General features: G+C 42.1%; 1 protein-coding gene across 2 annotated transcripts in view; it reads left to right on the forward strand.

The window, feature by feature from the left end:
• pcdh15b (protocadherin-related 15b) overlaps positions 1-24,806 on the forward strand; it is a 1,734,278-nt gene that overhangs the window by 1,351,783 nt on the left and 357,689 nt on the right. For both annotated transcript variants that reach the window (XM_073027317.1, XM_073027316.1), the window contains exon 24: positions 17,472-17,600. In XM_073027317.1, coding sequence (XP_072883418.1) covers positions 17,472-17,600 — 129 coding nt within the window. The remainder of the gene's footprint in view (positions 1-17,471; positions 17,601-24,806) is intronic.

Here is a 24,806-nt window from a genome sequence, read left to right on the forward strand (position 1 = left end):
GGTCCAAACGGGATTTGGACCAAAGATGACCGACTCTTCATCTGTTCACACAGTTTCGCTAAAACTGCCGACTTTCTGGACGCTGCAACCACGCGTGTGGTTTAGCCAAACAGAAACCCAGTTCCAGATTCGACAGATATCTTCTGATTCCACGTGTTACTACCATGTGGTGAGCACCCTTGACCAGGAGACGGCTGCCCAGGTTGTGGATTTCATACTCGCCCCCGGAAGAAGGCAAATATGAAGCATTCAAAGCGCTGCTCATTGGGACCTTTGGCCTCTCACAGTGTGAGCGGGGTGCCCGCCTGCTTCACCTGGACAGTTTGGGAGACAGACTGCCGTCAACATTGATGAACAAGATGCTGGCCCTGGCCAATGGACACAAGCCCTGCGTCATGTTTGAGCAAGCGTTCCTAGAGCAACTGCCCAAGGACATACATCTGCTGCTGGCTAACGCAGATTTCAGCGACCCCCGGAAGGTGGCGGCCCGGGTAGACGTGCTGTGGAAAGCCAAGAGGGAGAGCGTGGCGTCCATCGGTCAGATTACCAGGCCACGTGCCCAACAGCGGTCCAGACCAGGCCCGGCAGGGGGGCGCACACAACACAGAGGCAGGAGTGAGGAGGCCAGTGAGCAGTGGTGTTTCTACTACCAGTGGCGGGGCACAGAAGCCCACCGTTGTCGCCTGCCCTGCAAGGGCCAGCTGCCGCTAATGACTATGGCGGCTGGCCACCAGGACAGCCTCTTGTACGTCTGGGACAAACAGTCGGGACGCCGCTTCTTGGTTGACACCGGAGCGGAAATTAGCGCCTTGCCCCCGCCAGGGTAAGACACCCACAACAGGAAGCCAGGACCCACCCTGAGGGCCGCAAACAGCAGCACGATACGGACCTACAGCACCCGCACAGTGCAACTGCAGTTCGGCGCCAGCCGGTTCACGTGGGACTTCACACTGGCCGCGGTGGCCTTACCACTCCTGGGGGCGGACTTCTTGCGAGCTCACAGCCTGCTGGTCGACTTGCAAGGGAAAAGACTGGTACATGCCGAGACTTTCCAGACGTTCTTCCTAGGTGAAGCCAAGTTGCCGGCCCCACACCTGGACTCCATCACGCTGTCGGACAACGAATTCACCAGAATCCTGGCAGACTTTCCATCGATTCTGGCACCGCAATTCACAGCAGCCATGCCCAGACACGGGGTACAGCACCACATCCCGACCCAGGGACCACCCCTCCACACCCGCGCACGAAGGCTCCCCCTGGAAAAGCTCCGCCTGGCGAAGGAGGAGTTCAAGAGGATGGAGGAATTGGGGATCGTACGGAGGTCCGACAGCCCATGGGCCTCCCCACTGCACTTGGCGCCCAAAGCAGCCGGGGGTTGGAGACCATGCGGCGACTACTGCAGACTGAACGAGGCTACAACTCCAGACCGCTACCCCGTGCCGCACATACAGGACTTTGCAGCAAACCTACACGGGGCAAGAATCTTCTCCAAAGTAAACTTCGTCCAGGGATACCATCAAATCCTGGTGCACCCTGAAGATATCCCCAAAACAGCACTCATCATCCCGTTCGGCCTGTTTGAGTTCCTCCGAATGCCGTTCGGCCTGAAGAATGCCGCACAGACGTTCCAGCGGCTAATGGTTGTGGTGGGACGCGACCTGGACTTTGCCGTTCATTTATTTGGATGACATCAATTTGAAAATGATGTTTTCAAATGACGTTCATCTATTTAGCCAGCAGTAATCGTCAGGAGCATCTGTCCCACCTCCGCCAGCTCTACTCCCACCTGAGTGATTTCGGCCTCATGATCAACCCGGCCAAATGCCAGTTTGGTCTCGATACCATCGACGTCCTGGGCCACAGGATTACCAAAGATGGGGTAACACCTCTGCCCACCAAGGTAGATGCGATCCGCCACTTTGCCCGGCCCAACACCGTCAAAGGCATGCAGGAGTTTGTTGGTATGGTGAACTTCTACCACCGTTTCCTCCCCTCAGCAGCCCGTATCATGCGCCCTTTGTACACCCTGATGTCGGGTAAAGGCAAAGACATTACTTGGGACGAGGAGGCTGCAGCCGCTTTCGTTAAAGCCAAGGAAGCCTTGGCAGATGCCACGATGCTGGTGCACCCCAGAACGGACGTTCCGACCGCCCTCACGGTAAACGCATCTGACACAGCAGTCGGTGGGATGCTGGAGCAGCTCATCGAGGGGCACTGGCAACCCCTGGCGTTCTTCAGCAAGCACCTATGACCACCCGAACTCAAGTACAGTGCTGTCGACCAGGAGCTGTTGGCACTGTATCTGGCAATCCGGCATTTCAGGTACTTCTTGGAAGGCGTTCACAGACCACAAACCATTGACCTTCGCGTTCACGAAGGTGTCCGATCCCTGGTCGGCTCGCCAGCAGCAACATCTGTCCTACATCTCTGAGTACACGACGGACATCCAGCATGACTCGGGAAAGGACAACGTCGTGGCGGACGCACTCTCCAGACCAGCTGTCCAGGCCCTGTCCCTGGGGGTGGACTATGCAGCACTGGCGGGGGCGCAGCAGGCGGACGACAAGATGCCCAGCTACAGGACCGCAATCTCTGGTTTGCAGCTGCAAGACTTTCTCGTAGGCCCAGATGAGAGGACCCTCTTGTGCGACGTGGCTACCGGCCAACCTCGCCCCATCGTCCCGGCAGCCTGGAGGCGGCGAGTTTTTCGACTCTATACACGGTTTGGTGCATCCATCTATCAGGACAACTGTCCGGCTGGTCTCCAGCAAGTTCGCATGGCACGGACTTCGCAAGCAGGTCAGTGAATGGGCCAGAACGTGCGTGCAGTGCCAAACAGCCAAGGTGCAGTGGCACACTAAAGCCCCACCGCAGCAGTTCGAACCCACCCACCGGAGGTTCGACCACATTCATGTGGATATCGTGGGCCCCCTACCAGTGTCCCGAGGAGCGCGGTACCTCCTAACTATGGTAGACCGGTTCACGAGGTGGCCAGAGGCGGTCCCGCTCACCGACACATCTGCCGATTCCTGCGCCCAAGCACTGATCGCAACCTGGGTAGCACGCTTCAGGGTACCGGCCCACATTACCTCCGACAGAGGCGCCCAGTTCACCTCCAGCCTGTGGTCGGCTGTGGCCAGCCTGTTGGGAATGCAGCTACACCACACTACTGCCTACCACCCACAGTCGAACAGACTAGTGGAACGCTTCCACCATCACTTGAAGTCTGCTCTCATGGCCCACCTGAGAGGACCTAATTGGGTGGATGAGCTTCCCTGGGTCCTGCTTGGAATTCGCACAGCGCCCAAAGAGGATTTGCACGCTTCGTCGGCCGAGTTGGTGTACGGCACACCCCTGGCCGTCCCAGGGGAGTTCATACCAGCCCCAAGGGGGCAAGAGGAAGAACCTGCAGTAGTCCTGGACAGGCAACCTGGCCCCCGTACCAACTTCACAGCACGGACGGACCCCGACCCATGTACCCAAAGACCTGCAGAACTGTAAGTTTGTGTTTGTACGAAGGGGCGGACACCGGGCACCGCTACAGCGGCTGTACGAGGGGCCGTTCAAGGTGATCAGCAACAACGGGTCCACGTATGTTCTGGGCATTGGGGGGAAAGAGGAGGTTTTCACGGTGGACCAACTCAAACCAGCCCATGTGGACTTGGCACAGCCGGTCGAGGTTCAGGCACCGCGGCGCAGAGGCAGACCTCCCAAACAGAGGCTGATCCAGACTGAGGACATTGGGGGTGTATCGCCGGTTCTGGGGGGGGTGGTGTTATGTGGCGACCCACTTTCTGCTCAGGAGAACCGGTTCACAAATAGCCAGCGCACGGGGAGAGACTTTGATAATGCACCTCTGACGTAATTTCCGCCTGGAGAGGGCGGGCGCTAGGGATTAAATGCCAGCGCCACGAAGTTTGAATAAACTAGTCTCGAAATGACTTACCGACTGCGTGTCGTTATTTCAGCGCTGTGTGTAGCACATCGCTACAATGTAATAATAAGCCCTACAAACTAACTCATACCCACTGCATGTGTAACAACATCACAACACTGAATGCAATCAGCTAAAATACTACGACATGGCCCAACTTTCAGACCAACTTTTGAAAATGGTATTTGTTGCATCATGTACGCAAAATATTGCAAAGTACCATTACCATTTCAAACAATATCTGCACCTTAGTGTTTTGCTCCTCTCCTCTGATTTGTGAACCATTTACCAGTCAAAAGAGAAAATATTCATTGAAGAACAGTTGCTAAGGGAGGAGCATGTGTACATCTACATCATAAGATGTGTATGTTGAGGGAGAAGCAAGCTTACACAGAATAGGGCAAAGAAATTGCGATGTTGTCAAACTAAAACATTAAGGCATTTAAGAAATTCTTAGATTGGCACCTGGATGATAGAGAAATGGAGGGCTATGTAGGAGGGAAGGATTTGATTGATCTTAGAGTAGGTAAAAATGTTGGCATGGCCCCATGGACTGAAAAGCTTGTGCTTTATTATAAAAACAGGAGATGGTTATTTTATAATTTCCCATCAAGTGAATTCAGAATTGTGCTGAATGCAGACAGCAAGTGGGCGTATGCTTGGATCGAGAGCAGAGGTGGTATAGACCATACAACATAGAAGCAGAATTAGGCCATTCAGCCCATCAAATCTGCCCTGCCATTCCAGCATGGCTGATCCCAGATCCCACTCAATCCCATTCACCTGCCTTCTTGCCATATCCTTTGATGCCTTGACCGATCAGGAAACTATCAACTTCCACCTTAAATATGCCCATGTACTTGGCCTCCACTAGAGTCAGCAGCAGAGCATTCCACAGATTCACTACTCTCTGTCTGAAAAAAAAATTCTTCCTTACCTGTTCTAAAAGGTCGTCCCTGAATTTTGAGGTTGTGCCCTCTTGTTCTGCATACCCTCCCCCATCACAGGAAACATCCTTTCCACATCCATCCTATCTAGTCCTTTGAACATTCGGTAAGTTTCAATGAGATTCCCTGTCATCCCCAGCCCCTGCATTCTTCTAAATTCCAGTGAGTACAGACCCAGAGCTGCCAAACACTTCTCATGTGTAGACCCCTTCATTCCAGGAATCACCCTCATGAACCTCCTCTGGACTCTCTCCAAGGACAACACATCCTTTCTGAGATTTGGGATGGAAAACTATTGACAATACGCCAAGTGAGGCCTGACTAGTGTCTTATAAAGGCTCAGCATTTTATCTTTGCTTTTATTATTCTATTCCCCTTCAAATAAATGCCAATATTGCATTTGCCTTCTTTACCACAAACTCAACCTGTAAATTAACCTTCTGGGAGTTTTGCACGAGGACTGCTAAATCCCTCTGCACCTCTGATGTTTGAACTTTCTCTCCATTTAGTTAATAGTCTGTTCTATTGTCCTTTTACCAAAATGCATTACCGTACATTTCCCAATACTGTATTCCATCTGCCACTTTTTTTGCCCATTCTTCCAATTTGTCTATGTCCTGCTGCAATCACAATGCTTTCTCAGCACTGCCTACCCCTCCACCTATCTTCATATCATCTGCAAACTTTTCCAAAAAGCCATCAATTCCATTATCTAAATCATTAACAAACAATGTGAAAAGTAGTTGTCCTAATACTGACCCCTGAGGAAAACCTCTAGTCATTAGCAGCCAGCCAGAAAAGGCCCCCTTTATTCCCACTTGCTGCTTCCTGACTGTCAGCTATTCCTCTGTCCATGCCAGTATCTTTCCTGTAACACCATAAGACTTTACCTTGTTAAGCAGACTCACGTGTGGCACCTTATCAGATGCCTTCTGAAAATCCAAATAAATGACATCCACTGCTTCTCCTTTGTCCACCCTGCTTGTTACTTCCTTGAAGAACTCTAACGGAATTGTCAGGCAAGATTTCCCTTCACAGAAACCGTGCTGACTTTGACTTATTTTATCATTAGTCTCCAAGTACTGTGGAGCCTCATCCATAATAATAGACTCCAACACTTTCCCAGCCACTGAGGTTAGGCTAACTGGCCTATAATTTCCTTTCTTTTGCTTTTCTCCCTTTTTCAAGAGTAAAGTGACATTTGCAATTTTCCAGTCCTCTGGGACCGTGCCAGAATCAAATGATTCTTGAAAGATCATGACCAATGTATCTGTTATCTCTTCAGCAATCTCTCTCAGGACTCTGGGATGTAGTCCATTCTGGTCCAGGTGACTTATCCACCTCAAGGCTTTTGAGTTTGCCTAGCACTTTTTCCTTTGTAATAGCAATGGCACTCACTCATGCTCCCTGACACTCATGAACCTCTAGCACACTGCTAGGGTCTTCCACTAGACAGATCCAAAGTACCCATTAAGTTCATCTGCCATTTCTTTGTCCCCCCATTACTACCTCATCAGCATCATTTTCCAATGGTCCAATATAAACTCTCACCTCCCTTTTACTCTTTATATAACTGAAAAATATTTTAGTTTTCTGCTTTATATTATTGGCTACTTTACCCTCATATTTCATCTTTTCCTTTCTTATAGTTTTTTTAGTTGCCTTTTGATGGATTTTAAAAGCTTCCCAATCAACCAGCTTCCCACTCACTTTTGCTACCTTATATGCCCTTTTCTTGGCTTTTATGCAGTCCCTAACTTCCCTTGTCAGCCATGGTTGCCTACCCCTACCATTTGAGAACTTATTCCTCTGTGGGGCATATCTATCCTGCACCTAGTGAACTATTTCCAGAAACTTCAGCCAACTCTGTTCTGCTGTCATCCCCGCCAGTATTGTCCTCCAATCCACCTGGGCAAGATCCCCTCTCATACCTCTGTCATTCCCTTTATTGATGTGATATATGTGAGTTATATTTTTCCCTCTCAAGTTGCAATATGTATTAAATAATATTATGATCACTGCCTCCAAGGGCTTCTTTACATTAAGCACCCTGATAAGATCTGGTTTATTACACAACATCCAATCTGAGATAGCCTTTCCCTGAGTAGACTCCACGGTAAGTTTCTCTAAAAAGCCATCTCATAGATTTTACTTTGTGATTGAGAGAGAAGGACAGAAGACAAGAACACTGAAGATAGAGTTTGTGGAAGTGCTGTGCTCTCTCTAATGCAGAAAATGGAAGTTGCTCCATTCATTGAACCTTCTCTTACAGAAGAGACAGAAGCTTATGAATGATGTCACTGTCTCTATCGCTTCACATTACCCAACTACAAAATCTATATTGTCAAACTCCATCCATTGAATTGAAGCAGTTCACTCTTCGGTTCCTTGACATTATCACATTATCAGAAGATTTGCTTACTCCTGGCTCATCTTCCTGACATATTTTCAACAACCCCAGAGATCAATGTCTGTCATTTGGCAGAACCCAGCTCTGAAAAAAGTCAATTAAGATTATAAATAGCCCTCTGCAGACCCACTAAAAACATGGTACTATATGAAGTGGATGGGCTGCCTATTAACAATGATTTATTGATGACATCAAGGTTGGAAATGCAGTGGACTTCAAGCAAGACTATCAAAGGTTGCAGCATGATCTGTACCAGTAGGAAAAATGGGCTGGAAAATGGCAGATGGAATTTAATGCAGACAGGTATGAGGTGTTGGACATTGGTGGGGTGGGGACGAACCAGGGGAGGACGTACATAGTGAATGGTAGGCCACTGATCAGAGACTTGGAAAAATGGGATCTGGAAGTACAGGTCCATAATTCCTTGAAACTGGTGTCACAGGTAGACAGAGCTTTTGGCAAATTAGCCTTCATAAATCAGTATATTGAGAACAGGAGTTGGGATATAATTTTGAAGATGTAAGAAATTGACATTGGTGAATTCACATTTGGAATACTGTGTTCAGTTCTGGTCACTTATCAACTGAAATGATATCAATAAATTTGAAAGAGTGCAGAGAAAATTTACTATGATTTGCCGGGATTTGAGAATCTGAGTAATAGGGAAAGCTTGAATAGGTCAGGATTTTAATCCTTGGAGCATAGGAGATGGAAACTATAGAAAGGGTGCAGAGGAGATTTACAAGGAAGTTGCCTGGATTGGGGAACATGCCTTATGAGAATAGGTTGCGTGAACTTGGGCTTTTCTCCTTGGAGCGATGGAGGATAGGAGGAGATCTGATAGAGGTGTATAAGATGATGAGAGGCATTGATTGCGTGGACATTCAGAGGCTTTTTCCCAGGGCTGAAATGACTAACACAAGAGGGCACAGTTTTAAGGTGCTTGGAAGTAGGTACAGAGGAGATGTCAGGGGTAAGTTTTTTATGCCGAGAGTGATGAGTGTGTGGAATGGGCTGCCAGTGATGGTGGTGGAGACGGATACAATAGGGTCTTTTAAGAGACTGTTGGATAGGTACATGGAGCTTAGAAAAATAGAGGGCTATGGGTAATCCTGGGTAAAGTAAATGCATGTTCGGCACAGCGTTGTGGACTGAACGGCCTGTATTGCGCTGTAGGTTTTCTATATTTCTATGAGATTGATTGGAGATTCGAGAGAGGTATACACAAGAGGGGTATAGATAGTATAAATGCACCATTTTTTCACTGAGGGTGGGTGAGACTCGAAGTGCAGGTCATAGGTTAAAAGTGAAAGTGAAATATTTAAGGGGGAGCTGAGATGGAACTTCATTCAGTGGGTGATGGGAGAGTGGCATCCGCAGGTTGTATTGCAACATTTAAGAGAAGTCTGGATGAGTCCATGGATGGGAGAGGAATGGAGGGCTGTGGTCCAGGTGTGAGTCAATGGGAGTAGGCAGAATAACTGTTCAGCATGGATGAATGGACTGAAGGACCTGTTTCTGTGCTGTAGTGCTCTCTGACACGATGTTTGTATGTGATCTCTTAGATTACCTGTCCATTATACAGCTTAGTGGCCAGCAGTTAAAATCATGATATTAGCATTTAGTCACTATACTACTCCCAATCAAAATACCACTTACAGATTTGAATATGAACCTAATTTTTATGACACAAGAGCCTGTAGATGCTGGAATCTGAAGCAACAAATACTCTGCTGGAGGAACACACAGTAAGGTAGCATCTGTGGGGATAGAAAGTGTCCTGCATGAGGGTAAATGCAATGTTTTGACCTGAGATGGCAACAATTCATTCCCACAGCACCAATCCACACCCACCCCACCCCCAACTCTCCCTCATAAGGGTGCTTGAGCTCTTCCAGCCGTTTGTTGGTTGATAATGTGCTCAGCACGTTGTGCCATGATGATGCACACAAAATTTGGTAACATTGCAAGAATCATTGAAGAGCAAACCCTTCAGCCTCCATAAAAGAATATAACCTTGTATTTACATATCAGCTTTATTGACTTCAGAATATATCAAGTATTTCAAAGTCAAAGTAAAATTTATCATCAAAGTATGCATGGGTTTCTTCATTCCAATATAAGATTCATTTTCTTAAATGCATTTACAGGAAGATAAGTGCAATAGAATTTATGAAAATCTATACGTAAACACCCAGTGTTCAAAAGAAGACAATTGTGCAAATAAAAATTAAATAATACCAAGAATATGAGTTGCAGAGTCCTTGAAAGTGAGTCTGTAAGTTGTGGAATTGAGGTGAATTAAGTTATCCACGCCGGTTCAGGAGGCTGATGGTTATAGGGTATTTACTTTTCCTGTTCCCGGCAGTGTGGGTTCTGAGACTTCTGTACTTTCTGCCTAATGGTGGTAGTGAGAAGAGAACATAGTTATTTCAAACAAAAGAATCATTTTGAGATTTAGTTAGCGTTACAGTGTAGAAAATAATGGCAATTTGCACAAAGCAAGGTCATGCAAAAGGGCAGTATAATAATAATGCTTACTTTTTCTAAGTGTGAAATAATTATTAATTTAGGAGCTGTGAATCTGTTTTCTATCTGCATTGTAGTCTGTATTGCAGGTTTATTATGTTTAGTATGGTCATTAGTCACATGGGTGGGGCGTGATAAAAGCAAAGGAGATTTGTTACGTATTTCTACTTTGTTCTGGGTGTTTTAGAACTGGGAACCAATGAATGTCATATCTTTTCTTGACAGCTTAATTATGCTTAAGTTCGCTTAATTACATTTAAAATTGCTTAACTATTCTTACTTTCAATTAGGTCTACTTAAGTATGTTTAATATCGCTAGTTTTAGTTTCATAAGTTTCATCACGTCAAGATTGTATGTTTTGCTAGCTGTTAATAAGGAATTGAATACATTTCTTTGACTTTGTGGGATATTATTATTGGATAGATTGGTGGGAGGGGGTCATGTTATACAAGGATAACTACCCACGGGGTCGTCGGTAGTGTGGTTTGTTTGAGTTGCTGCTACATTTAGCTTCAATACTGATGTCACTCCCTTTCTCATCTCGAGTAGACTTCTGTAGGAGCTTTGCCTTCCACCTGAGTAAATAGAAGGACTTCAGTTTAATGACCTGTCTGAGAAAAGGTACCTGACAGTGTAACATATCTTCAAAACCACACTATAAGATTAGATGACATTTTATTTTGCTTAGTTCTCTCAAATGGGACAAATACACAGCTGATCCAGAAAGAGTACAACAGTAGGCATTGAAATTGCCATAAGTGAGTTACCTAAAAGGTCCATGCTGTCTGTGCGATTATAACCACTGTGGGATTTACTTACATACATAATTCATCACTGCTCTTCTGACTGTTTCAGGATACAAGTGAAAGTTCTTGTTAGGAAGCTGTGCAGTTCTTGGGTCTGTTAAATTACAAACAATCTGAAATGTGTAGTTGCTGCATTCTGAAAGCACATTGATTAGAATAAAATTGTGGGGCATTTTTTATTGCTTCCTAACGGTTGAAGTTCTACTTTTACAGTCACAGTGTTTACAATGACTCAGTTTGTAAAGAAAAGAATAGCCACATTGTGGGAGGGTACTTCCTTGAAATTAAAGATGGTTTGGTTCAGCTTCTGAATGCTATTCATTTCAGGGTTTTTTTTTATCAGTTCCTACTTGGATGTAAGGCAGAATAAAAGTTAGATAGATAGATAGATACTTTATTCATCCCCATGGGGAAATTCAACATTATTTGCATAGTGGCTGAATCCAGATATCATTGGACCAGAATTTGTGGCAGCTAAGTTAGCTAATTTACTTAATTTCTGCTATGGTCAACTAATTCATTTGGCAGTTAGATCTAGAAATAGAAGTGTCACTTTACTGCAATGTTTTAACTTGCGTTTGCAGCAAATGACAAGAATGTAAAGGGCCACCATCATCAGTCTAGTTTGAGAAAAATTATACTCCATATATCCCTCATCTCCTTCCATTACTTTATTTTCCTTCAATACATCATCAATTCTATCCTAAATTTGCTGATCCAGTCCTCTCCTAATGCTTCCCTGGGAGTATGTGCTACACATTTACATTCTGCATTAACTGAGTCGAAATTGTGTTGTCATCATTCCTGTGGATTCCCTGCAGTTCACGCTGAATATTAAACTGGAATAATTGGAAACCTTTCATGCTTGAATTACAATTTTTGTAAGTAACATCTCGTTCAGAAATTCTTTGCAATGAAATTGGTTGTAATGTAATTTTGTTCAGCAGAGTATTTTGCAAGAATCAGATTTTTATTTAACTGAAGTAAAGAGCACTTATGTTTATTTGTATTTCAACATGGAATGTGTTTTAAATGTATAATTCAGACTTCAGTTAGGTATAAACAAATTAATTTTTATTATTTTCCTGGGAAAATTAGTATAGATTATTTTCACTCTAATATGTCCTTAGATTGGTTTATCTCTCTATCCCACTGAGAATCAACTTGACTCGTATAAAGTAGAGATATGATTTATTTGCTATTCTTTCTGGACAAGAGAATTCTATCCTAGCATGACAGAATCATTGTTCCTTTGAGATAGCTATCATTGTAACTGGTAGTCCTTCCTGCATTTTTTAACCATCTCCCTGTGGTTTTTTTCCTTTCACTTTCTTCTGTTGTCAGCATCAATCACAGATACTCTTGAGTTACTGCGCCATTTTTGGCATTGGTTACATTTGGACCAGCATCCAGAACATTTCATTTTGAGAAACGTGCGTTTCCAACTCAAATGTTCAGTGGATTGTTGAAGCTGATTACTAATTACCAAGACAGCATTCAGGCAGATAAATTGATGACAGTTTCATATCATGCAAATATTTAAAATGCATCAGGGAAGTCAGAGGGAAGGGAGGCTGCTCATTAAGTTACGTATAAAGATAATAGCACCCTCCTAGTTAACTGGTGAAAAGTCAATTGAAAATCTTCCTCATGGTAGTGTCTGTGTTGTCACCTGTAAAAGTAAGTGATGTGGATAAATCTATTAAGGGAAAAGCATCTGTTATTGAAGCTAGTTAACTTGCTGAACTTGCTACAGCAACTCATGCCAAGTTACTCGCCTTCTACCTTACCTGTAGATCCTTGCAGTCACTCATTTGTTGTCCAAACACTCCAGAGAATTCATGTATTGTCCTGACGTATCACAGGCTCTGCCTCTGAAGTGTTTCCTCTCCAGCACTGTGTGATCTCCCATTCCCCTGAAAATCCTAAGTCATTATCTAAGTGGCAGAATGGTCTGAATGTACTTTCCTTCATAGGGGGCTATCTCATCCCATTGTACTTCTCTGGTTCCTTGTTACCTTTAGTTGTGGGGTTGTTTTGAAGTCTTGTAGTGGCCTCTGCAGTTGCTTCCTTTCCAGCATCTTTCACTGGTAACAGGATATAATACTTGTTTTATTTGCTACCCTGCAGAGAGGTGGGCACGTGTCCATCCCTTACTGGCAGAGGCCCAGTCACTGCTGCAAACACCTCACTTTCAAAAACTGCCTTTCAAGAATAGTTATTACCTTACAGCCATCTGGCTCCTGAACCAGTGTAGATAACTTCACTCACCTCAACTCTAAACTGCTTCCACAACCTACAGACTCACTTTCAATGACTCTACAATTCATGTTCCTGCTATTTTTTTTTCTTTGCACAATTTTTCTTCTTTTGCACATTGGTTGTTTGTTAATCGTTGTTTATACAGTGCACAGTTTTTCACAAATTCTATAGTATTTCTTTATTTTTCTGTAAATATCTACACCAAAGTGAATCTGAGGTTAGTATATGAGGTACCTCCTATACCTAATAAAGTGGCCATTGAGTGTATGTTCATGGTCTTCTGCCGTGGTAGCCCATCCACTTCGAGGTGTGTTGAGTTGTGCATTCAGAGATGCTTTTCTGCACATCTTTGTTGTAATGTGTGGTTATTTGAGTTACTGTCACCTTCTTGTCAGCTTGAACCTGTCTGGAATTCTCCTCTGACTTTTCTCAGCGTCAAGGTGGCTTCACCCACAAAAATGTTACTCACTGGACATTTTTTGTTTATCGCACCTTCCTCTGTAAACTAGTGACTGTTGTGTATGAAAATCCCAGGAGCTCTGCAGTTTTCTAGATCATAATTCTTCCCCATTCCAATCAGTAAACCTCTTGATCATGTATGCATCTTTTATGCATTGATTTGCTGCCAAATGATTGGCCGATTAGATATTTACATTAACAAAGAGCCGTACAGATGTACCTAATAAAGCGCCCATTGTATGTCCACTGTCTTCTTCTTGGGCCCTTAGCTCCCAGTGGAGCATAGGCCATTGATAAGGTTGAACTTAATGAATTTAGTGTATCACCACCTGTATCTTCATCACAGTATTTCCCTTGTGAACAAAGCTACCTAACTGACAGATTTGCCTTCTGAGTTAAATTCCTTCTTAGGTAGTGAAACAACAGCCATCATATTCGCAGTTTCCACTACCTCTATTAGAGCTGTGGCAGGGGACTCTGGTCTTTCCTTACCAATAGCTACAGATTTTGCGACTCCTCAAAAGCCCACCTAACCTACTGCTATTTTTTTTTGTATGGAGGCCACTGCACCCCAAAACGTGAGTGGTGTCTGGATATCTTATTTGGCCAAAGTTTCAATTCTCTATAATACATAATCCAAGTAGACAATTCAATCCATGTCCATGATGGCTGGTGCAGTTCTGTGACCACAATAGCTATTTGGACCAAACTGTCTATTCTAACACCCCAACAGTTTATCTCTCCCATAACTTAGAGAGCTCTTCCTGTATTTGTACTCTACATCATTTAACTCTACTTCAACATATTTTCAGGACCGGTACAAAGCACAGGTGATTATGCAGATGTGCTTAACATATGATTCTCAGAACACAAGTGGTTTTGAATGATGTGCTGAGGACAAAAAATAAATTCCTCCCAGCGAGTGGTGGTGGGGTGGAGGGGTCTCAAATCCATTGCTTCAAAGGGTAATGGAGGCAGATCTCCAACCTCATTTAAAATGTACCAAGATGATCAATAGAATGGCCATTAACTGCATGTAATGGACCAAGGGATGGGATGTGGGATTACCCTGAATTTCACTTTGGCCACCGTGGATTAGAAGGAGTGAATGACCCTTCTGTATGCTGTTGATCTTCATGGTTCTTCACTAATGATATCAGAATATCTTTTATGTATACTTCTTAGCATTAAATCTGCAGGGTTATCTGTTGAATTCCAAACATCATGCACAAAAATACCACTGTCACAACAGTAGGGAATATGTTTGTGTGCACATAAGTCCCTAAACAGTAGTTATGCAGAATTTGATCTGATTGATTGTAGAAATAGATATTAGTGCTTATGATGCTGGAGAAATTCTGTTGAATTACATGTCAGTAGATCAGCTAACAATTTGCAGTGTGAAACCTGGATGGTTGCTTCTGCTGTTTGCATTGTGTTAGGGTGTTAAAGTTCGTCTATAGTGGTGCACATTGCCCTGCTGTGTCTACAATCGGTGAGAGCTATTTATTGATCTCTGGCTGATACAATGAGTTTGGAGAGCATAATTCACATGCAATGCTAATTTGCCATTAGAGAGACATTTTGAAGTTCAATGTCACAATTAACATTCCCTCTTATAATAAGCATGGTCTGAACACATGTTCAGGAGCTAGAATGACCAGCCCTGTTAAGCCTTCTTTAAGGGAATCATCAACCACTCATTGATCAGTTGTAGGTAAAATTTTCTTTTTGGCTTTTACTGATTGCAGGGATTATTATTCTTTCTATATTTGGTTGAAATTATGAAATTCTCTGAGGAAAGGTGCAGCCTTTCCTTGAGAGCTTTCAGTAATGCATGATTTCTGCATTAGTTATCACTCATCAATGTGTGCATATAAATACAGATGACGAGAAAAATAAGCAGCAACCACAAATGTAAGTTGACATCTACTGAAAGGAGAAAAATGGGGAATGCAAGTACTCTTAGTGAGCCTTTACATTTACCAAAATTACTTACTTACTAACTTTAAGCCCATCACCCCGACTGGGACATAGGCCACTGACAGCAGCTCACCAGAGTCTTCTATCCTTGGCCAGTCTTTCAAGTTGTCCCCCAGAGTAGCCCATCTTCAAAGAGCCTTCCTCTCCAAGGATCGGGTCTTTGGAGTTTCTAGTGCTCCTTTTGTTTATACAGAATGGGGTTGCTAGCCCCCATGTTCACCCTTCCTCTTTTTACAGTCAGGCTTGGAACTGGCCATGGCTGAGTTACTTACCTACATTGTTCAGTGTGTATTTCTCCTACCTGAACCTCAGTTTGGAGCAATGAGTAAAGCATCTCTTCTATAGTACAAAAATCCTTACTGAGTTATGCTGTCTGTTCAATTCACATCAAAAGCACAAGGCAGAGCAAGAACTACACTGTCATTTGTAAACTCAGCCAACTCCATCATAGGCACAAACCTCTCTACCATCAAGGGCATCTTCAAAAGGTGATGCCTTGAAAAAGCGGCACTCATCATTAAGCCCCCCTGCCCGAGACATGCCCTCTTCTCATTACTGCACTCAGGGAGGAGGTACAGAAGCCCAAAGACACATACTGAACATTTTAGGAGTAGAGCATCTTCTCCTCTGCCAAAAACAAACAAGAGAAAATTTGCAAATGCTGGAAATCCAAGCAACACACACAAAATGCTGGAGGAACTCAGCAGGCCAGACAGCATCTATGGAAAAGAGTAGATTTGACATTTCAGGTTGAGACGCTTTGGCAGGACTGAACGTTGACATTACTCTTTTCCATAGATGCTGCCAGCCTCTGAGCCTTCTTCCAGCATTTTGTGTGTGTTTCTTCCTCTCTGCCATCAGATTTCTGAAAAGTAATGAACCCATGACCACTAGGTCACTATTTTTGCTCTCTTTTTGCACTTTAATTTTTGTATATGTGTAAAATATTTTTATTGTAATTTGTAGAATATTGTATGCATTGCATTGTACTGCTGCTGCAACACAACAAATTTCATGACATATGCCAGTGATAATAAACCCAATAATGATTCTGATTCAAGATGAAATTCCAAATGATTGATCCTCCAGCAGTTGTTGTTTTACCCAAGGGGACCAAGAAAGGTGTTTGCAACCTTTAACAAATAATGACAAAGCAAAAACATGGACAAGCATTATTAAATATTACTGTGCAACATGTGATAGTACAAGGATTCATCCCTAAGTTTCCCTGTAGGTAAGATTTCCAACTTCAAGTGACTATTTGGGAAGAAATGTCATTCATGGAAATCATATACCTAATTTTTGGAAAAATGAAGAACTGATATGCTTAATTTATTGTTTTTAGTAATCCCTTTCCAGGTTTTGTTTAGATGATACCCTTTAGAAGAACATAGGCAATTGATTGTCCATGAATAGCTGAGGAATGATGAATTTGAAGTTTCGGGAAAATATCTGCAATTAGTTCTGAAATAGAAATAGAAAAAGAATAGCTGAAGTATTCGATATATTTCATGCGTTTTTTTCTTCTGAAATTTTATGAATTGTAACTTGCTTTATAAATTAAACTATTAGCTCATATCCTATCTAAAAAGGCCCCAGCAGAGAGTAAATTATTTTGAGGAGCTTGTAAAATAAATTACACAAGCTGGCAATAAAAAGGTTGCAAATTTAAAGTTTTATCATTGGTGTTCAGCAGAAATAAACCACAGAAAAGTACATTTTTTGTTGTCAGTTGTAAAGCATTTATATTCTGAGAGCAGGTTTGGAAGAGTTAATGAACAAGGACCAGAAAATCAGGAATGCTTTGCAAATTATATGTATATATAGTTAAAGGAAAAAAAATTACAGACACCGCTGTGCACCTGGACATGATTCACTAGAGGGTTTGATTAATTATCTCATTTTTTTTCTGCTTGTGATTATGCAGGGAAGTATTTGCAAATTTTAAAGAGCTGTATTTTAGATTACTTTCACACTTCATGTTTATGCCAGAAACAGCTTTGTAATGCCACTTGCTTAAAGGAACAGTTTTGTAGGTTTTGCTTTGAAGTCGAAAGATGCATAAATTGTGTCCATATTTTTTTTCAAATTGTCTTCTGCTGTGGATGATCGTTGTTGAAAATAGCTTCTCTTTTCTTAGACTTCTACCACTACCGTCAACATAATGGTTACTGATGTCAATGATAATGATCCAAAGTTTGATGCCATCTTTCTTAAGAATTTCACTGTATTGGAGGAAGAAGCAAATATCTACGTTGGACAAGTGAGGGTAAGACAATTGAACTCATTTTGCAAATAGTTGCCTGGCAGTTGGACCAATTAGAATCTTTTATTTTTGTAGAAAGATATTTGGTGTATGTTTTAAGCGACTGTGCCAATTTTCATTAGAACCAGTGGCTGTTGATCTAGCCACTTCCACACAGAAAGCAGTCTTGGAGATAATGCACACTACTGATGATGTCATCACTGTGCACATTTCCCTTTATTCTTTTGATGACATAGTTTGAGTTTTTTTGTATTCAACTAACTTAGAGATCAACTGGAATACAATGCACTACTTTGCAGCTTTTTTTGTTGTTTAAGGACACCACTGACATTAGTCTGGCCATGTGATAACTTCTCAACACTATCTGGGGCCCACTGTTAAATTTACTGTGGTGTAACCTGTGTCTAATTGCACAATTACTTGTGAATTTATTCCTTTGAATGGGAGCTTTCTATTACTGAAAGAATGACAAGCTGATAACTGGCCTCACAGTGTGAGATGGGGATCTTGTTCCAAGAGACAAACACATGCTTAACAAAAAATCTTGTACCCAAATTGTCTATTGAAACATTTCCTACATAAATCCCTGTAATAATGAACATCTTTGTAGACTTGGGTTTTCAAAGATCATCAGGGCTAAGCGATATGACCTGTTTGGGAAAGGTCTTTGACTATGCTCTCAGATCGGGACTGCTCTCTCCACCTAGATCATCTTGACTACAATCAGTTGAGCATATGATCTTTCCTCAAGTCTGCAGTACATCTGTCCTGCTTCCCAATGTTCTGCTCATTGCTGCATTAGAGAGGACAATTTATTCGGGAGCAGTCTGTCTACATCTCTTGCTACATGTTACTGGAGTGCAGCTGTGGCCAGACATCTCCCCACTCACCCACTCACATAATGGTGGCCCAGCCATAGGTCTTTCTTGAACAGGTCACAGCTCTTGGTTATGACTGAAAACCTGAACCTACAAGAACATTGTCAAATCTCTTGATCCGTACGGATCAAGCATTGGCTAGTAGTTCCACATTGCGCTGGGTGAACTACAGTGCTCTCTTCCTGTCCTTTTCCCCTCTGAAAACTCTTGCCACTGGTATATTATGCCTTGCTGTTTTCCATGCTTGCTGGCTAGAGTGCCTTTATTCAAGATTTAGGATTTAGGATTGTTTATTGTCATTTTTCAGTACATGAGTGTTGAAGAGAATGAAATGGTTATTACTCCAGATCCGATGCAGCATAAAAACACAATAAGCATAAAGAACAAAATGAAAAACAAAAAACCCTCAATAAATATATATGTAAAAGCAATTCTGTAAAACATAATGTACAAGTAACTGCTATATACATAGACGGATTGAAAATAATGTGACACTCAGGGATGTGTTTGCAGTGGTGTTGGAGGGTGGTGAGGTGGGTTAATGCGTGGAGATGTTGATCAACCTGACAGCTTGGGGGAAAGTAACTGTTTTTGAGTCTGCTGGTCCTGGCATGGATACTTTAAGGCCTAACTTCCTTGTAGAGTTTGTGCACAACAATATCTATCCAAACGTACCTGATTAGGTTGCGTATAACAGTGCAGATTCCGTTTTGCCAAAAAATTGCAATGTACTTTTGTATAATGTGACTGATTTTTTTGCCAACTTTTGTGATTTATTTTCTAGGAAAATACTGAATGTTAATGATATAAACTAGATACTTTTGGTGCATTAACTGCCTTAAATCTAAGTTCTAAGTACTGTACAGGTTAAGTATCCCTTATCCAAAATATCAATATCCAAAAATCTCCAAAATCTGAAATTTTTTTGAGCACTGACACGACGTCACAAATGGAAAATTCGACAAACTGCTACAATGATACACAGGTCTCTGCACATGACAGTCATTTCTGAGAAGTGACCTCACGTATGTAATGAACAGAGTTAATGAAAAATGGAAAAACACTTAATAAAACCAAAAAATGAAGAACTTGCACCTGTATTGAAAGAATGGATTCAGCAGTGTTAGAGTGAACATATACCGTTCAACAATATGCTGATAATGAAACAAGCAAAGATCTATCACGGCAAACTGAAAATGTTAAGGTAATTATGAATATTCAGCAGGATGGTTGCAGAAATTTAAGAAAAGGCACAGCACTAAATCTTTAGAGATTTAATAAAGATAAAGATAAAGCATCTGCTCATCATGAAGCAGCAGAGAAATTCATTGATGAGTTTGCAAAGATTGTTGCTGATAAAAATCTTAACACCAGAACAAGTCTACAATGCTGATTGTTTTTATACCTTACATAAAACCTAAAAAATAGTAAAACATAAATGCAGTGGTTTTGATCAAAACATTTTTTCATAAAAATATGACATCACAGGAGGAGACTGAAAGCCTGCCATTGTTTATCGTTGTTCACAGCTGATTCAGGTATTTTTCCGACGCTGCTGGGCTGCTTTTGTTACCCTGCACACATTATATTTTCATTATATCAATGGTATGTAACAATTTTTTCCTGTTAAGTATATATGTGTGATGAGCATGTGTAAGACAAAAACTGCTTACTGGTAGCATATAAGTTCAGAGTTGGAAATGATGGTGATCCCAAGCTATCTAATTATACATTCTGAAGTCTGAAACACTTCTAGCCCCAAGCCTTTTGGATAAGGGGTACTTAACCTGTACATGTTTCAGCTGTAAAATGTTGAAATTGCTTTGGTCCCACCATAAAAATGAATTACATTAAGCTTTATAAGTTAGTTTTTAATTGATTTTCATCATAATAGGTATCTTGCTAGTGGTCAGAAATTTTATTTCCAACTGCAGCAGTTTGTAACAACAGAGGATCTGATATTATGTCAGCAGACAAGTGATTGAAACTGTACAGGAAGCACAATTACATGAAAAGATTTTGCTGTATACTTTGTTAAAATAATTAACTGAACTCATTAATCAATGTATCATAAATATATTGAACAGTGGAATTGTAACATGGGAAATTTAAGTAAGATTCATGAACCAACGTTGTGACTGAAAGCATTTTTAAATATGATAAATACACTCTGCAAAGTGAGAGGCATGCTTCCTGGCTGTAAACTCCTTGCATTGGATTTCAATTTGAATTTTCCCCTATTTGGGTCAGTGCTTTAACATGGAGGGGGAAAGAGGATTATGGGAAGAACTGAGAGATGTGGAAGTTGAGATCTTCAGAACAAGTCCCTCTAAGCAGCTAAGAAAACTATGATGAAAGGTCTCAGTCTGAAATGTCAAATGTCTATTCCCCTCCGCTGATGATGCCTGACTTGATTAGTTCCTCCAACATTTTGTGTATGTTGCTCAAGATTTCCAGCATCTGCACAATCCCTTGTGTTTAGAAAAAACACTGGCAGCTTTCTAAGCCTGCTTTAGCTTGCTGTCAATCCTTAATTTAGAAGTATTTACAACATTAAAGAAGAAACAAAGCACAACACTTTAAAACTATTAAAATTATTAATTAAATTAACTTAGAAATATAAATTAACTCATATTTATTTGCTTTTCTCACAGCCATTTCTCTCCATTTAAGCAATTAGATATGTTTCTGCATGCATTATACCCAATCAGGTATCAGGTAGATATCCTCAGTGTAAATGCTGGGAACTTCTGCAAATTTGTCCTTTGCTAGTGAACTCCATGAGTGCTGTAATATTAGAATATACTGTAGTTAAGAAATTACTGGTGCAGTACAGCCAGCAAGGTCTGGAATTCTGTTTCATGCATGAATCTTCTTGGAAGGGAGTTGCAATGATCTCTAATGAATAATATACAGAGGATTTTGTTCATCAGTATCAAAATAAACAGATTAATGTTGAGAGAAAGGAGCTTCAAATTTTGGACAACTGGTGCAGCATTTCCTCAGTTAACAAAAGAAATCAATTTCTGGGAAATATTTTGTTCAGAGGAGGTTCATAAATCAAAAAAGATGAATTGGGGATGTTTTGGTACAACATTTTTCTATGGGTAAAGAGTGGTGTGCTGTATGGTGACATACGTACTTTGAAAATAAATTCACTTTGAACTTTAAACTCTAGCTGAAAGTATATTTCTAAAGCAATGACAAATACCCCAAATGGTCCGTAGCAAAAATCTTTAACTAGGATAGAAGAAATGGAGGAATACCTATACCAATTTGAATTGAATTTAGTGTAAGAGACTCGTGATATCTGTCAATATGCGAACAGTGATGACATTGGGAGTGATCCTGCATCCCAGAACTACGTATTTTAAAGAAGACAGACAGTGCTGGAAATCAGTGTACAACACTAATTTAATGCCAATGTTGCCAAATTCGAACACATTAATGCCTCTAAGATCATGTGCTCACTATGTATGCAGAATATAATGCTTACCAACAGCAGAATGGTGTTTTTCAAAGGGATGAGTAACTGTCTATGCTATGGAGAGTCGGTTTGAATAGTGTTTGATTTCTATTAGACCACCATAGAAAATCACCCTGAGCCAGCAACAGCATTGCCTGCATGCTCCTCTTTGCTGTCAAAATGTAGTTCCGTTGAAATCAATTGAACCAAATTGTTGATAGCAAGCAGCTGACATCACTGTCACAATGCAGTGCATTTAGTTCTGTTACCATGGATACTGTCTACAAGGAGTGACAGGAGCTCAGGAATTTTATAATAACTTTAAGACTTTAGCAGTACCTAGTTACTCCCAGGCACAAGTGTGTTATCCACGAGCCCCTTCCTAATATGGCTGCAGAACGGGAGCGGGTTGCAGCATGGTGACCTAGCAGCTAGTGCAACAGTATTAAAGCACCAGCAACCTGTGTTCAATTCTACTGCTGTCTGTAAGGAGTTGGTGTGCGTGCACCTCATGACCAAGTGTGTTGTTCCCCCCTCCCCGGTACTTCCGGCTTCTTCCCACATTTTATTAGCGTACAGGTCAATAGGTTAATTGGGTCATGGGTGTAATTGGGTGGCGTGGGAAGCATTGGGCCAGAAGGGCCAGGTGCCATGCTTTATCTCTAAAATACAGTATATAAAATTGAAATAGAATGACTCATAGGCATCACTGACATGACCAGCAATTTGTCCTATGCTTTATTGCCCTTGAGAAGATGGTGGGAACAAAGAACATAGAAACTTACAGCACAGTACAGGACCTCCAACCCACAATGCTGTGCTAACCATGTAACCTACTGTAGAAACTGCCTGGAATTTCCCTAGCACATAGCCCTCTATTTTCCTAAGCTCCATGTACCAATCTGAGAGGCTCTTAAAACATCCTATAGTATCTGCTTCCACTACCGCTGCTGGCAGTGCATTCCATGCACCCACCGTTTTCTGTTTGGAAAAACTTACCCCTGACATCCCCTCAGTACCTATTTCCAAGCACCTTAAAACTATGCCCCCTCATGTTAGCCTTTTCAGCCCTGGGAAAAAGCCTCTGGTTCTCCACACGATCAATGTCCCTCATCATCTTATATGAATTTCTAGATTGCTGCATTTCCCCTGGTGAAGACACTCCCAAAGTGCTGTAGAAGTGTCATTTCTAGGGTTTAGACCCACTCACAATGAAGGAGTCATGATTTATTTCAAAGCTAAGATGGTGTGTAAAGTGGAAAGAAAACGGATGGAAATTTGCTGGCCTGGCTTCTTCATGAGGTAAAAGTTATGGTTTTGAAAGGCTATGAAGAAGCCACCCAGACCACATAGTTGCAGTGCCTTTTAGATGGCATAGAGTGCATCTGTGGTGCACCATTGGTGGAGGGAATAAATGTTTGGTAGATAGATAGGATGCTAATCCATGGGCATGCTCGATGCTACCGATAGTTGTGCATAGAAATTGCGGTTTTGATAGGTGCAAATATAGCTGGTATCTAGCACTTAGTCACTCAAACAAGTAGACAGTACTCTGTCCCACGTCAGAGTATCCATAGTAGAGATGGTGGAAAGATCATGGGGTGTCAGGAGGATAAGTCACTCTTGGTGATCACCTACCCCCCCCCCCCCAACCCCTGGCCACTGACCACGAACATGGGTTAGGTAAATTACAACACAAATCTTAATTAATTCAAAATTCCCACTTTATTATATCCATATAAGTATCCACACAGATTACTTAGCATCCCAAATGTTACCGTTACTACTGCACCAGTATCCACCCAGACCATCACCTTAACACCGAAATAAGGGATCTCCCATTTCACAAATGATTGATCCTTCTCCTTCCTGACAAGGGAATGAGGGTCTACCTTGTGACCGTTAGTCTCCAGTGTTCTTACTACACTGCAGCCGATATCCTTCATTCTTACTCTCTTTTCTGATTGGTACTGAAGCACTCTGCCTCAGCTCCACTGGTTCTAGCTTATCGGGGTAGCTATTGTAGGCTTTCATTGGCTCCAGCCTAGTGCTATAGGCAGTCTTGCCTCATTGCTGCTCTCCCAAATAACAACTTGCTTCCTTTGTCATTTCCTTCTCTTCACTGAATCAGGTCAATTCAAGCCAGTTGCACATAGCTCCAGCTATTCACTGGGCTCAAGATATTTCACAGGTACAGGCTGCTCATTCATAAGTCTGCATTTTTTAGATATTTTCAAAGAATGGTTCACAAAAATGTTTATTTGGAAATAATCATTGGTTCATTAGGTACCAGAAGGCAAGAATCAGTTCACAACATGATGGCTTCAAGAGCAGTCTCGAAGTAATGTCAGCATTCTTTTGTCACATGGAAATGGCAGACATTTTTTGTCTGCTTCCACTGACCTTGATTCAAGCCAATTAGCTGTTTAACAGATTTTATGTCTTTCATAGCCAAACAGGGCAGGAGAGCCTACTCCTGACATTTGATTCTGTTACCATTGCTGAGAAACATCATGGCAGTCACCATCAACCAGAAATTCAACTGTACCAGCCAACGTCTTATTGTGGCAACAAAAGTAGTTAAGAAGCTGTGTATCCTCCAGTAATCCACTTTGTGACAACTAGAGCCTTTCCACCATCTCCAAGGCATAAATGAGTATTTGGAGTAGTCCCCACTAGTCTGGATGAGTACAACAACATCACTAACAGCACCTGGACCATCCAGGCATTGAATCCTGCTTGATTGGTTCCCCATCTACAACATTAGACATTTTCTCCACCACCAGCATATCATGTGTGTAATATGCACCATCTATAAAATGGACTCCAGCTTCCAAACTGAATTTGCACCTACCAAAGCCACAA

This window comes from Hemitrygon akajei, chromosome 23, assembly GCF_048418815.1.
Source record: "Hemitrygon akajei chromosome 23, sHemAka1.3, whole genome shotgun sequence".
NCBI lineage: Eukaryota > Metazoa > Chordata > Chondrichthyes > Myliobatiformes > Dasyatidae > Hemitrygon > Hemitrygon akajei.